Raw genomic sequence first — 13,901 nt, 5'->3', positions numbered from 1 at the left:
CTTGTAGGGCTGGTATTGTCTTGGTGAATTCTCTGAGACTTTGCTTGTCTGAGAATGTCTTTATTTCTCCTTCATATATGAAGCTTAGTTTTGCAGGGAATAAGATTCTAGGCTGGGCATTGTTTTGTTTCAGAAGAGTGAGAATGGGGCCCCAGTCTCTCCTTGCTTGTAAAGTCTCATTAGATAAGTCTGGTGTTATTCGAATTGGCTTTCCCCTGTATGTCACTTGCTTCTTTCGTCTTACAGCTCTTAGAAGGGCCTCTTTAGTTGATATTTTGGTCAGTCTGATGACTGCATGTCGTGACATCTTCCTGTTTGCATTGAATCTCCCAGGGGTCCTCTGAGCTTCTTGAACTTGTATATCAAGATTTTGAGCAAGGCCTGGGAAATTTTCCTCTATTATATCTTCAAACAGCTTGTCCAACCCTTGAGTGTTGTCTTCTTCCCCTTCTGGTAACCCTATGACCCTCACATTAGGTTTCTTCACATAATCCCACAGCTCTTGTAGGCTTTGCTCTTTTCTCTTGTTTCTCTGCTCTATCTCTGTGACTATTTCATTTAGTTGGAGGGTGTTATCTTCATTCTCTGAGATTCTTTCTTCTGTTTGATCTACCCTGTTCTTGAGCCTTTCCACTGTATTTTGTAGTTCCCTGAGTTGACTCTTCATTTCCAGGAGTTTGGTTAAACTTTTCTTCATTGTGTCTATTTCTTTAGTGAACTTTTGTTCTAGGTCCTGGAGGCTTTTTGTGGTTTCTTTGTGTTGGTTATTGATTTGTTCTTGCAGGTCGGTGAGTGTTGTTATGATCCACATACGAAATTCCTCTTCTGTCATATTGGTTGCCTGATTTTGGTTGGTGTCCGTTTCTAGGGGGCTGGTGCTCTTCTTTCAGGGTGTGTTTTCCGTTTGGTTCTTCATATTTCCTGAGTTCCTTCACTGATTTCTTCCCATGTCAACCAGTTATTGTTTCTTTTCCTTAGGTTTTTGTTTGGGTATTCACATGCCTTGTTTAGTTTCTGAGCCAGTAGGTAGTGTCTGTGGTTGAGATTCGACCACTCCCTGTATAATGAGTCAGTAGGTGCCCTGAAAAGGGTGTGCAAGGTGCCCTCCCTGTCAGTAGGTGGCGCTTGCTTGGAGGGACAGGCTACGCTGTTGTTTTTGTGTCCTGTTATCAGCTCTTGTTCCTGTGGAGAGGTACTCTAGTACCTCAGGTGGTCAGTGGGGCCCTGGGACTTCCAGGTGTGTACTTTTCTCCCCCTCAGTGAGGACTGGTCTGGGAGAGAGTCTGGGAGGAGCTGGGTTTGGTAAGCCTGCCCTCAGGCACCACCAATGCCTTTAGCAGGGGTCAAAGTTCTGTTCTCTGCTTCCAGGAAAAGGTGTCAGGGAGGGGCTGGAATGGCCCCACTCAATCAGAAAATCTGTGTGTGGGGGTGGGGCTGTCTGAGACCCGCAGTCTGGAGCGCGCTTCTTTCCACCCTCCCCAACTCCTCAGCTACTCCTGGGCCTCTGCCACCAGACCTCCCCGGACTATGATGCCGGTGGGTAGGTTCCCTGCACGGGAACGCCACCTGGGTTGGGTGTAAGGCCTCCTTTTGGGAGGAGGGTTGTCCTCTAGGACGCTAATCTGCCCCTGGAGGCACACACACCTCAGTAGGCTGTTCACATATATCCCTTCAGTGCCCCGGGCAATGCGAGACCTCGGTGCACGGGATCTGGTCTGCAGGTCTGACCTCTGGGTCCCAGAGTTCGAACTGTATCCCCACCAGGGAGAGCAGTGCCAGTCCCAATTCACCCACAGGGAGCCCAAGCTTGGTCTATGTCTCTAAGCTTCAGGGTCTGCTCCATTCTCCTGGGATCACCCTGCCAGCAGCACCTGGGAGGGCTGGTGGGTAGGGAGCTCACAGTCTGAGTTCCCCTTAGTCAGCTGTGGGTTCCCAAAAGGGAAGGTCCCGTTCCCTGAAGGTGCCTCCGGCTGGTGGCTATATTATCTCTTGGGCAGCCGTGGGTAGGGTCGGGGGAGGGGAGAAGGAGGCAATATGGGCCTGCCACGCGGCTCAGGTCTGTGCACATAGAGGCGCCCTGCGGGATTTGGGAGCCTGGTGCTGAGTCCACTACAGGCTTATCGCTTGCTGGCAGTGGCCGTCTCTGGGCTAGTGTCCTCAGGTCTCTCCACCCACTGGGGAGCCCACCAGCAGTCCCAAATGCAGTAGGTGACTAATCCACCTACCCTTCCTGCTGGTCTCTGGGCTGCTCCTGCAGTCTCTGCTTCCAGTTCTCCTCTGCAACCTCCTCCCGTGGAGTCTCCCATGGTCTCAGGTAACCCTCCTTCTAACCCTCGTCCGCTGTATACTCGTCTTCTTGCTTCTTTTTTCTAATTTCTGCTAGAATCTGTCTTTTCTGCAGAGACACTCTGTCTGGCAGTGTTTCTAGTCCACCATCTTGATCCCTAGTGTTCGTTTTTAGTTGTCGTTTATGAATTCCATTTCTTAAATTTGTTTCTTCTTGTGCCAATATTGATATTTCTCTATTTGTGTAAAAATACAACCATTTATTTAATCATCTTTCAAATTTATTAGCATAAATTTACTCAGTAGTTTCTAAATTTTATCTATGTTAAATCAAGAATTATTTACCATTTTTGATATTAACTTTGAATTTATCTTTTTTCTTTATTACCCTTGCTGCAGTTTGCCTTAATGTTTTCAAAGCTTGTGACATTATTAACCATCTCAGATTTCTATTCTTTAATTTTTTTCTTCTTATTTCTTTAGCTTGGTGCCATTGTTCTTTGTCTAGCTTCTTGAATTGGCCAATTGGTTAATTAATTTCCCAAAGAATGTGCACACCTATAAATTTCCTTCTAAGGAAGGAAACTGTTTTAACATACCACAAAATCTGGCATGTAGTGCCTTCAATATCATTTAAGTCTAAATAGTTGAGATCCCTTCCTAATTTTCTCTGTAGCCCAAGGATTAACTTATAATTTAATTCCTAGATATGTTTGACATGCTTTTTTTTTGTTGTGGCTTTTCTTATGTTATTGACTGCAGGACTGAAAAACTACAGTAAATTGCAGTCTTTGATTCTGATATTTCTGTTCTGGAAGTGCTCTGGAATGCAATGTCCCAAATCTTTGGACTCACAGTTAAGCTTTACTACTCAGAGAATGTCATATGCTTTGAGAAAAACTACATAGCAAAAGAATATGATTTTCTAAACCTTCATGTAAATTTAGGTAATTAAATGAAGAACAATTTCTCCCTTTTTTCTGGGAAGAAACATTTAATACATTAATAACATTTAATACATTAATAACATTAATTTCCACACTAGTTTTATCAAGATTTTGAAGTATGTTAATGAATCTGAAGTTGATTATTTTCGTGAGAAGAATAATATCAGTTTGAGAGGATCTGTAGGGATTTGATCAAGAAACAGTTTCGCAAATATATTGTATATTATATCTTTGTGTTCATATTCATAAAGAAGCATGAATATCAAAGAGGAAAACCTTGAAGATGCTTTAAAAATAAAAGCCTGACTCATCTTTTTAGCTATAATCTGCTAAAACTCATGAGATCAAAATTATTCTCCATGAAATATAACTCTTTTAAGAATCCATTTATTTTAATTTTATAATATTCATATCATTTAAATACAAAGATAAACTTTTCTTCAAAGCCCCAATATCACATAAGAACACATAAGTAAGAATATTGTAACACTGATAAAGCATTTCATGTTTACATCTTGGTAGATATTGAATATACTAGCAGATTAGTAAAAGTAAATAAAGAGAATGGTAAGAAAAAGTATGTGAATAAAAAATAAAATAATGAGGTTTTTAAATTTATCAAAATTTACATCAGTGTACTTATTTTTTAAAAAGATATCAAATCAATAGTTACCATTTTTTACCAGATGACTATCCTGATATATTTATAAACAATGAAGACAAACTTATACCAAACAACAAAAACATTTTTCCTTTGAAAAGTTTGGTATTCTATTGCATTCCATCTGAACTCCAAAGTTATATTAGAGTCTCCATACCATAGTAGAAATTCGATTATGTCAACTGGGAAATTCACTAATTCGATAATCTGATGTGCTTTTAGAATACTAAAAATCTTAGTCATGGGTTTGGTGATGACAATCTGTTGTACCAGTTCTACAAGCAAATAAAAATAGAAAAGGTAGGAATGGCATTGAAAAAAAATGTTCCTTGGCTTGAAGCTATGCTCATACATTTACAACAAATTCTGAATCATTATTTGTAGGAAAAAGTTTATGGAAAACTCTTTTAAAAAGCAGTTTCTTGGATTCAATGAAAGTTCTGTTTCTCTCTATGGTTTGAAAACACTGAAAAGGAAAATGCAGCTAATTTTGTGATTAAGTATATTTTAGAATATATCACGTTTATCTCAAATTATATGTATGATTATCTCTTCATCCGTGCCCCTACCTACCCCTCTTTCTTTCTCTATTTCACAGAAAAAAACTATGACATCAACATCCAAAGGAATTCTCCGCCCATTTTTAATTGTCTGCTTTATTCTGGGCTGCTTCATGGCATGTCTGCTCATTTACATCAAGCCCACCAACAGCTGGATCTTCAGTCCAATGGAGTCAGCCAGCTCTGTGCTGAAAATGAAAAATTTCTTCTCCACCAAAACTGATTATTTTAATGAAACTACTATTCTGGTGTGGGTGTGGCCATTCGGGCAGACCTTTGACCTTACATCTTGCCAAGCAATGTTCAATATCCAAGGATGCCATCTCACAACAGACCGTTCACTGTACAACAAGTCTCATGCAGTTTTGATCCATCACCGAGACATCAGTTGGGATCTGACTAATTTACCTCAGCAAGCTAGGCCACCCTTCCAGAAATGGATTTGGATGAATTTGGAATCACCAACTCACACGCCTCAAAAGAGTGGTATTGAGCACTTGTTCAACCTGACTCTGACTTACCGCCGTGACTCAGATATCCAAGTGCCTTATGGCTTCTTGACAGTGAGCACCAACCCCTTCGTGTTTGAAGTGCCAAGCAAAGAGAAGTTGGTGTGCTGGGTTGTAAGTAACTGGAACCCTGAGCATGCCAGGGTCAAGTATTACAATGAGCTAAGCAAAAGTATTGAGATCCATACCTACGGGCAAGCTTTTGGAGAATATGTCAATGATAAAAATTTGATTCCTACCATATCCACTTGTAAATTTTATCTTTCCTTTGAAAACTCAATCCACAAAGATTACATCACAGAAAAGCTTTACAATGCTTTTCTGGCTGGCTCTGTACCTGTTGTACTGGGGCCATCTAGGGAAAACTATGAGAATTATATTCCAGCAGATTCATTCATTCATGTGGAAGATTATAACTCTCCCAGTGAGCTAGCAAAGTATCTGAAGGAAGTTGACAAAAACAATAAGTTATACCTTAGTTACTTTAACTGGAGGAAGGATTTCACTGTAAATCTTCCACGATTTTGGGAATCACATGCATGCTTGGCTTGTGATCATGTGAAAAGGCATCAAGAATATAAGTCTGTTGGTAATTTAGAGAAATGGTTTTGGAATTAAAATTTTTCATCATTTGCACACTTGATAAAATATTTTGATGCAATATCTTCCAACTTTTGAAGATAAGAAAAGAAATATAATAATACTCTACCTTTGGGTCACAATTTATTTTTATCACCTTCTCTTGGGTAACATGCATATTTTGGTGGTGATTTTTGAAAGCTCAGCATTAGCAATCATTCCATTTGGTTTTAAATTATCCTGTATATACCTGATTATGTGCACTGAAAAATAATTTATTCTTCACTATCATTCGTAAACATTGTTCATTCACATTTCTGTAGCTGTCCATAATGTAAGTTTCTGATTTGATTATTGTTTCTACACTAATCAGCTATTTAATCTATTTCAGAGATGAAGATGTTTATCTTAAAATATAAAAGATTTTCACTATTATAATCTTTAGTTCCAAGTTTGCATACTGTAACAAAGAAAGAACATATTGCAATTGAGTTCTAACCTCTCTGAATTCAAAGTTGAACAAAGTGTGTAACTGTCTCTATTTGATCTATTTTTTACCTGTTTACCACATTTGTGAAGGCAAATTTATTCATGTATTGAATAAGAAGGTGTGAAGCAGAGTTGTTCTATTTAGGAAGCTATTAAACTTCCCATTTATTTTCATTAAGCTGACTTGCAAATGAAACTACCTATTCCAATATCTAAAGCAGTTTTATTTTACCATATGGACAAATAAATAGACATAGCATTTATGCCGTCATTATCATTTGATTTAGTTCTTATCATTTAAGAGAACCTAAATAAACTTATCAACGTGTTAAATATAAGATATTAAATATAATAAAGTGGGGATCTCTACACAATGCTATGACAGAGTAGGATCTCAATGCGGATCTATTGAATGAATAAATGGCATTGAAAGTCATGGGAACATTTTTGTTTCAAACAAGTGACAGTTCTAGCTTAGATGTATTAATTGAAGATGATGTTTTATGTTCCATTTTAGTAATTATTCATACATGGCACATATGACAACGGTCTTCAGGGCTTTGGGAAACCAAAATAAACCTAGTTTTACACTAAATTATTGCAGAATTTATCCCTTAACTTGCAGTTGCCTACAGCATTTTCCTCCATAAAGTTAGAGAAGGGAGGAACTGGATATAAGCAGAGATGGTAGGTGAGAAGAGATGGAATGCTAATGATTGTTCAAGGAAAACATCCCCCAAAAGAATCATTAGTGGCTTTATTCTGTTCAGGCCCCAAATCTCTCAAAATAATTAGAATATTTATCCATTTAGGTCTATTTGTGATTTATTCTAACAGTTCTATTACATTTTGACTTAGTAGAACTCAAATCCACAATCTTCTATACCATATAGAAGTTAGAGAGAAATAAATTTCAATTCAGTAAGAAAGAGGTATGTTCAACAATTCCTTGTAAGAGAATGAACTTACCCTAGCACTGGAAAGATCTGAGCAGAGGAGTACTCCTGCATTGGATATAGGATTGTTTGATGCCCAGATTCATTTCTTTAGCCATAATTGAACAGGTATGCAGTATCAGGCAGTGCCCTAACTATCACAGAGATAAGATGAAAAGGTACTATCACTGCCTTAAATGAGCTTACGATTAAGTGGATAGACATATGAAAGCTTCCTTTCAATTCCAGCTCAAGTGTATGTTTATTCACATACTACTCTCAATGGAGTATATTTGGGTCACTACTGATTTAATGAAAAACAAGTAGCAAATTTCCCCAATTGCTTAGCAACTTTACATGTTTCTGAGCTGTAAACTTGGTCTACTCATTTGACCCAACATAGAATCCCTCCATATTACCCCTTCTAATCACGCTGCATTAAAAAAATGTCTGTGTGAATTCCCTCCTAGATAAGTAAAGATCTCCCACATTTATTTTATTGTTAAAATAATCAAATTCATATATTCACATTTGCTTTGTCATTTTCAACCTGTAAAAAGTATACAGATCTTAAGAGGATGCAGGATGCATTGGTAAACAAGTTTAGAAAGCACCTTCTTTCTTTGAAAGCAGAAAAGCATTCAATATGAGTTCAACTCATGATTTCAAAGAACTAAAAGACTGGAGGGCAGTTGCCTCTATTGTTGACCATGAATTTACACTCTCTCTTGGACTGTGACTGTAATCAAATGCTGACATAATATGATTCAAGCCAAAACAATACTATTAATTGACTAACAGGTACATTGAAAATCCATTACCAAGTCCCAGAAGAAAAGTTTTCTGAATTTGAAGTGGAAAATGAATGACTCAACTGAAGCTTTCAGTTCTGTATCCATTGATTTATGAGTTTTAGGGCTAGAAGGAATTATAACTATGTTTACAAACTACTATCTTCTATTTATGAGTTTAACTAGATCCAGAGGTATTACTTATTCAAGACACATGTTCACACACATACATACACGCATATGCACAACAGCTAGTGAAAGTAATTAGGATTAGAATTTAAGGGTCCTACCTCTCTTAATCCCACTTTTGTTTTCTATCACATTCCCTCCTTATCATAGAAATATATCTCAATTCATATAAATGTCAAAGTCTTATTGGTATTATTTAGGGACTGTAGAATGGTATACTCTGTGCAGAACTTTTACTTTTGAAGGTATACATTTAAAAGAAACCCAAACTTGTTAGCATTCTTCCTGGTTTAAATATTTTAGGAGTTGAGCTTAAGCAGAAGGAAATGGGTTTTCACTGAATTTAAGTGAAATGCAACCCTCAAGAAAGTGTACAGTTCTCAGCCACTCCTTCACTAAATCCTGTGGATTACAATTCTTTAAAGAATATCTCATGCAAAAGATATATTGATTTACAAAATCAGCCTTTTACTGGTTATAAAAACTTATAATTATGCCTGAGGTTGAGTGTGGATATAAAAATAGAGCAGACCATTTAAAATGTTTTATTTCAAAATATCATAAAGTTATTACCTTCAATTGTCTGAATGTTTAAATATTGATTGTATACCTCAGTAAGAATAGTTACATATTACTCATTGTCAGCCTTACTAATAAGAATATATACTGAATTGTCCACGTCCATCAGTATTACAGTCTGAAAAAGAAAGACATGACAGTCACATGTATTATGACAGGTTTATATTTGACACTATGAAGTAGAATTGAAAAAAACCCTAGTGAGAAACTAGTATAAGTTTAAAATTTGTATATTTACTGTAAAAACATGATAATTGTAGAATGTGCAGAAATGTTTTCTATTGTGAGGGTGTAGAAAGTTCAGAGCATTTAATGTGTAAAGCAATGGAATATTTAGGAATTATTTGCTGAGTCTTTAAATTCTTGCCTCCAATTGGAGGTTAAATATGAAAAGAATAGGAAACTATGCTACCGATATTTTTTTGACAGCCTATTTTCAAAATAGATTCCATGAGTCTTAAGGTAATCACCTAGAAATTTTTTTTTTGCATGAATTAATGTTACTAAAACAAGTTTTACATCCTCACATTATGACTGTACTTGATCATATTTTTGAGCTCCCTTAACTCTCATCTCATTTAGGGGAACTTCTCAAGAAATTACAATCGAGCTGTTAAATAGAACAAAATTCAGAATCTAAAGGATAAGCACAGTTCCTAATGCAGAGGAGGGTCTCAACAAATACTGTGAAAAATAAATGAATGTCATTAGTGGTCATGCAAAATATATTTTTTACATGTGGTGACAGTACCAGCTTATTGGTACAAACTGGAGATAATATTTTATATTTATTTTATTAGTTTGCTGCCTGGTTGCAGCAAGAAGTCATACTTGTCTTACCACATGCTAAAGCCCCAAAAGAAACAACATTGCAAGAAAAATTAAAAAGAATTTGGAACATGTTAACATTCTATTCAAATATTAATAACATATTAACTGTTTCTCAGGAAAGAAATTTATTAAATTTTCAGGAAGGAAAATTTGTATTTAAGGAGAATATAAAGTGCAAGAACTGTGAAGGGCAGATATCTAATACCATACTATGCATGGAGAGAAATATGGTTTCTTTCCTCCCTAACTTCTTTCCATTGTATTGCAAACATCAGTCAATTAAGAATTTTTTTTTTTGGCTTTCTCTCATCTAGAGATTTTGTAGCATTTTGCACATGGGAAAGCTTCACTACTACCCAAAGTGTTCTCCCTCTTAGTAATTCATATTGAATGCATCCATATTTATAATCATTTTAAAAAACAGTTAACATAACATAAATGAGGGGTAGCGTGCTAAACTGGAAATATGAATTCTACCCTGGGTTATTAGTTCAACAAACTCTAGTTTTGGGAAAGCCACTTAACCTCTCTGGACCTTGTTGTTTGTAAGGTTCATTCTATCACTATTACTTTCTTGTCTAAGATCTAAATTGATATATGCATACATTTGCAAATACAATTTCAATGACCATCTCAAAATAATTTTTGAAAATAAATACTCGAAACAGATTCCCCTTTTTATTTCTCTATATAGACAGTTAAAGTATAAAATTGATTATTTAAACTAATATATGGAAAAATTCTAATGCAGAATTGCAATATAACAAATGCTCAATTAACTAATCTTCCTCCTTTATTTCTTCCCTCCCCTTAGTTGTCTACCAATATTTTTTGAACTCACTACTCAATAAAAACTTAATTGCCTGAAGAAAACCAATGATATATTGGGCATTATTTTGAGATATTTTAGATTTTTCTGTACTATCCAAAGTCATTATAATAATCCAAAACATTAATTGATGCAAAAATTTCAGGAAGGCAGTGGAAACATACAAGACAATCCCTAACTGATAAAAAAAAAAAATAGCATAGTTTGAGTAAGCTGGATTTAATACATTTAGGAAATTTAGTTATTTTTAAACTTAAGGTTAATATATGTTCACATACTTCATTTACTTTGAAGATATTTTGATTTAAAAAAAGAAATTTTCCAACACTAGTCGCCTTTAGTCAGTGTTACTCAAAGCATGGTTCCTAACTCACCTCACCTAGACTTACCAGAGGTATTTATGAACAATACTGGTTCCTGGGCCCTGCCCCATACAAATTAGAATCTCTTCAAATTGGTTCAATAAAAGAGCATGTTTTTTTCTAATACATTTGCCATATCATTCTGTTCCTGCTGTACTTGGTGAACCACTCTATCTTAAATCAGTGGTTCTCAAACACACATATCTTTGGGACTTCTAGATTAACACATAAAAAACCATTTGAGAGATTGTTAATAATATACAACCTCTGAGTCTCTGGGTCTGAGATGAGACCTGAAATCTTTATTTTAAAAATCTCCCCAGATGGTTCTGATGGGCCACCAGTTTTGAGGTTTCTCATCCCACTTCTTAAATGAGAAGTATTCTATTACTCAAATAATATAAGGTACTGCCTTTCTTGAAGGGTTCCTCTACTTCAAGCCAAATTATTTTATGCATGAGTGTGGAACTCACTGACCAATTTTGTGATTTGGAGCAGGTTATCTATAGTCTAGCAGGGGTCCTCAAACTTTTTAAACAGGGGGTCAGTTCACTGTCCCTCAGACCGTTGGAGGGCTGTTGGAAAGTGTGGTGCACATTCCACACATGCACACTGTGGGCCCAGGACGAGGCGTAGTTTGGGGACGCTTGAGCCTACAGACATTCCTTTAAAGTTGTGAGTGGCTTATAGCATTAATTCTCAAATCTGAATACACATTAGAATCATCTGGGGAGGCTTTGAAATTGTGGATGTCCAAGTCCGACTTCCAGAGATCTGACCCATTTGGTTTGAGGAAGAACCCAGAAGGAAAACAGTTGTAAAGCTTCCACAGGTAATACTAATCTGAGGCCACCTCTAGGAATCACCAGTACACAAAAAAAGACAGGAACAGTTCTTGGCCTAGAGGAACTATTAGGAAAAGAAACTGTGTCTCTCATTCTTGAAACCATATCTCTCATTCTTTTCCTATGTTCTAACTGCATGTTTATATTTTGCAACAGGAAAGACTGAACTAGACAATTATTAGAATCTATGCTTCTGTGATCTTCTTATCTATTGTGTGTGTTTATAAGACCACTTTCCTGGGTTCCAAAGTCCTTGCCTGATAGGTAGAAAGGTAATTTGCAGTGGAGATATGGCAATCAGTTGTAGCCCATGGATCTTTGAGGACCACAAATTTAGAATTCAATCTGAGCTCTTCCATTCACTAGCTGTATTCAAGTTACTCGACTTTTCTTAGCCTCAGATTTTGGATCTGTAGTAAGTAAAATAGAAGTAACATATTCCTGATGTGTTTTTTGGTGAGGACAAATGAAATTATATTCAGGTGACTGGGTAATAAGTGTTCAGTTACTATCTTTTATTTTTATAAAAGACAATTGTGAGGAAGCCAGAAGTATTTCCACAATTTCAGTTCTAAAACTCTGAAGGTGTTCAGCAGGCAGCTTGTAAGAATCATTGAAAATTTAGGCAAGCCAAAAGAATAATCTTCAGGAGATGGGAAATGAATAAATATAGTAGGGAAGCAAGTATTTATGTCTTCTGTAATTACTAAGTAGTAGAAGGGGTGTGAGGAGCAGGCAGCAGTGGTGAATAGGTATTGTTTGTGTTACTAAACATATACACCATTTCTTAAAATAATTGGACCCCAAGCAGGCCTAATTTTCCCTCCCTGTTATGAGCAATCAGTGAATTAATAGTCAATTTAGCTTATTATCAGTTGGTATAGCTCAAGTCATAGAATGGAATAGCAGGAAGATCCTTAGAGATCATTTGCTAGTAAGGCAAGAGGCCTAGAAATATTCAACAACTTGACTTAATCTGTCACTTCAGTTGGTCTACTAGCTTATATACAAATCTAATGATTTGTTAGCAAAAGAATCTAGCCTCCATCTACTTTTCCCAAAACTAAAAAAGAAAAAAAACTGCTAATAGTTACTTTTAAATGTTAGGATATAAATTCAACAAACAAGAATGTATTTGTTCAGTGGTGCGGAAATAAAATAGTTCTTAGCCAGATTGTGATTAAGACTATTCTAATTGCTAATTGCATAATACATAAAGTTTTGACATGAATAATCTCAACTGTTTATGTGTACATTTTTAAGCTGTACTGTGTTAGAACAAAAAAGTAGACTTAAAGAAATTTTATATTTTTTGTGTGAAAAAAATGAATAATATTCAAAACAGTATTTTTAAGTAGTTTCTAATTGTGTTCCTTTAAAGAACATAAGAAATGTGTATTTCAATGACAACATTAGGAAACTTTAAAAATTGAATTAAGTTATTTTTCTGAGTGCTCTGGCAACCAAATAATTTTGAATTAGTTGTGTATGTAAAGTATGTTAAATTACAGCTAGCTGGAATTTCAATGTGAAAAATAAATATAAGTTTAATGTGAAAAATTTTAAGGGCCATTTCTACAGAAAGGTATGTAAACTGTGTTAACTTTTTACACACGGCTGCATTCCATTTTGATTAATGAGGGTGCAGAAGATAGAAAAGCAGGCTCTGCAGAAACAGTATCCAAAGACTAAATTAACAACCCAGGACTACTCATTATGTGAGAAATATGTGCCAGAGTTACAACAGTGCATCTTCCAATCTTGGATTGGCCTCATTAGCCACCTTCAGTCCCTCAAAGAGATAATCCTGAAGATGCCATCCTTGTCCAAGGTGAGCTTACGGGAGAAGAGCTCACTTAACGGTGGATACCTGTTTCCAGGGACTATAATGAGATCAGGACTTTTTTATAATTGTTTTCTTCTTCAAGAGCCCTTGAGCAAAAGGGAGATTATCTGATTGTCTATGTAAAACTGGAAGCAGTCTGCTTTTTAGATAACAGATGACCTATCTAGAATATTTTATATACTATTTTAAAATAATTATTCAAAGGACAAAGACTATCATGCCAGGATTTTACTTAGAAGGGAAAAATAACCCTTTCAATTTGTAGATGCACTATATTCAAATCAATGAAATCTTCTGCTCTGGAAGATTAACAGGCTATGGAGATAGGAGAAAAAAAATAGTGGAAATAATGATTCCTTTTTTATCCTTAAATAAAAGTGCAGATTTTTGGAGTTATCGTAATGATGGCAGCCTTCAAAAACAATGTATTTTTTCAGATGCTTTTACCCCTCAAAGATTGGGTTTGGTAGGAGTCAGGATTAATGGAGTAATTGTGACAATATAAAAAATAGCATTGCTTTAGAGTCTCTAAGAATTAAATCATGTATGAGACAAAGATAACAAGTATTGTTTTCCTGCAGAAATGTAACTGGTCAAAGTTACTTGAATGAAACTATTGAGATTAATCACCTTCACTGTAATAATGTGGCTTGTCCTAATTCC

The 13,901-nt window shown here is 35.9% G+C and overlaps 1 protein-coding gene across 4 annotated transcripts in view; it reads left to right on the top strand.

Annotated features, from left to right (window-relative positions):
* Positions 1–13,022, top strand: part of FUT9 (fucosyltransferase 9) — a 180,872-nt gene extending 167,850 nt beyond the window's left edge. For all 4 annotated transcript variants that reach the window (XM_012769450.3, XM_012769447.3, XM_012769453.3 and 1 more), the window contains one exon: positions 4,493–13,022. In XM_012769450.3, the coding sequence (XP_012624904.1) occupies positions 4,502–5,581 (1,080 nt within the window). In that variant the 5' untranslated portion in view covers positions 4,493–4,501 and the 3' untranslated portion in view covers positions 5,582–13,022. The remainder of the gene's footprint in view (positions 1–4,492) is intronic.
* Positions 13,023–13,901: the final 879 nt, after the last annotated feature.

This window comes from Microcebus murinus, chromosome 5, assembly GCF_040939455.1.
Source record: "Microcebus murinus isolate Inina chromosome 5, M.murinus_Inina_mat1.0, whole genome shotgun sequence".
Taxonomy (NCBI): domain Eukaryota; kingdom Metazoa; phylum Chordata; class Mammalia; order Primates; family Cheirogaleidae; genus Microcebus; species Microcebus murinus.
Note: the sequence above shows the minus strand (reverse complement) of the source record. Positions and strands in the feature narration are given on the sequence as shown.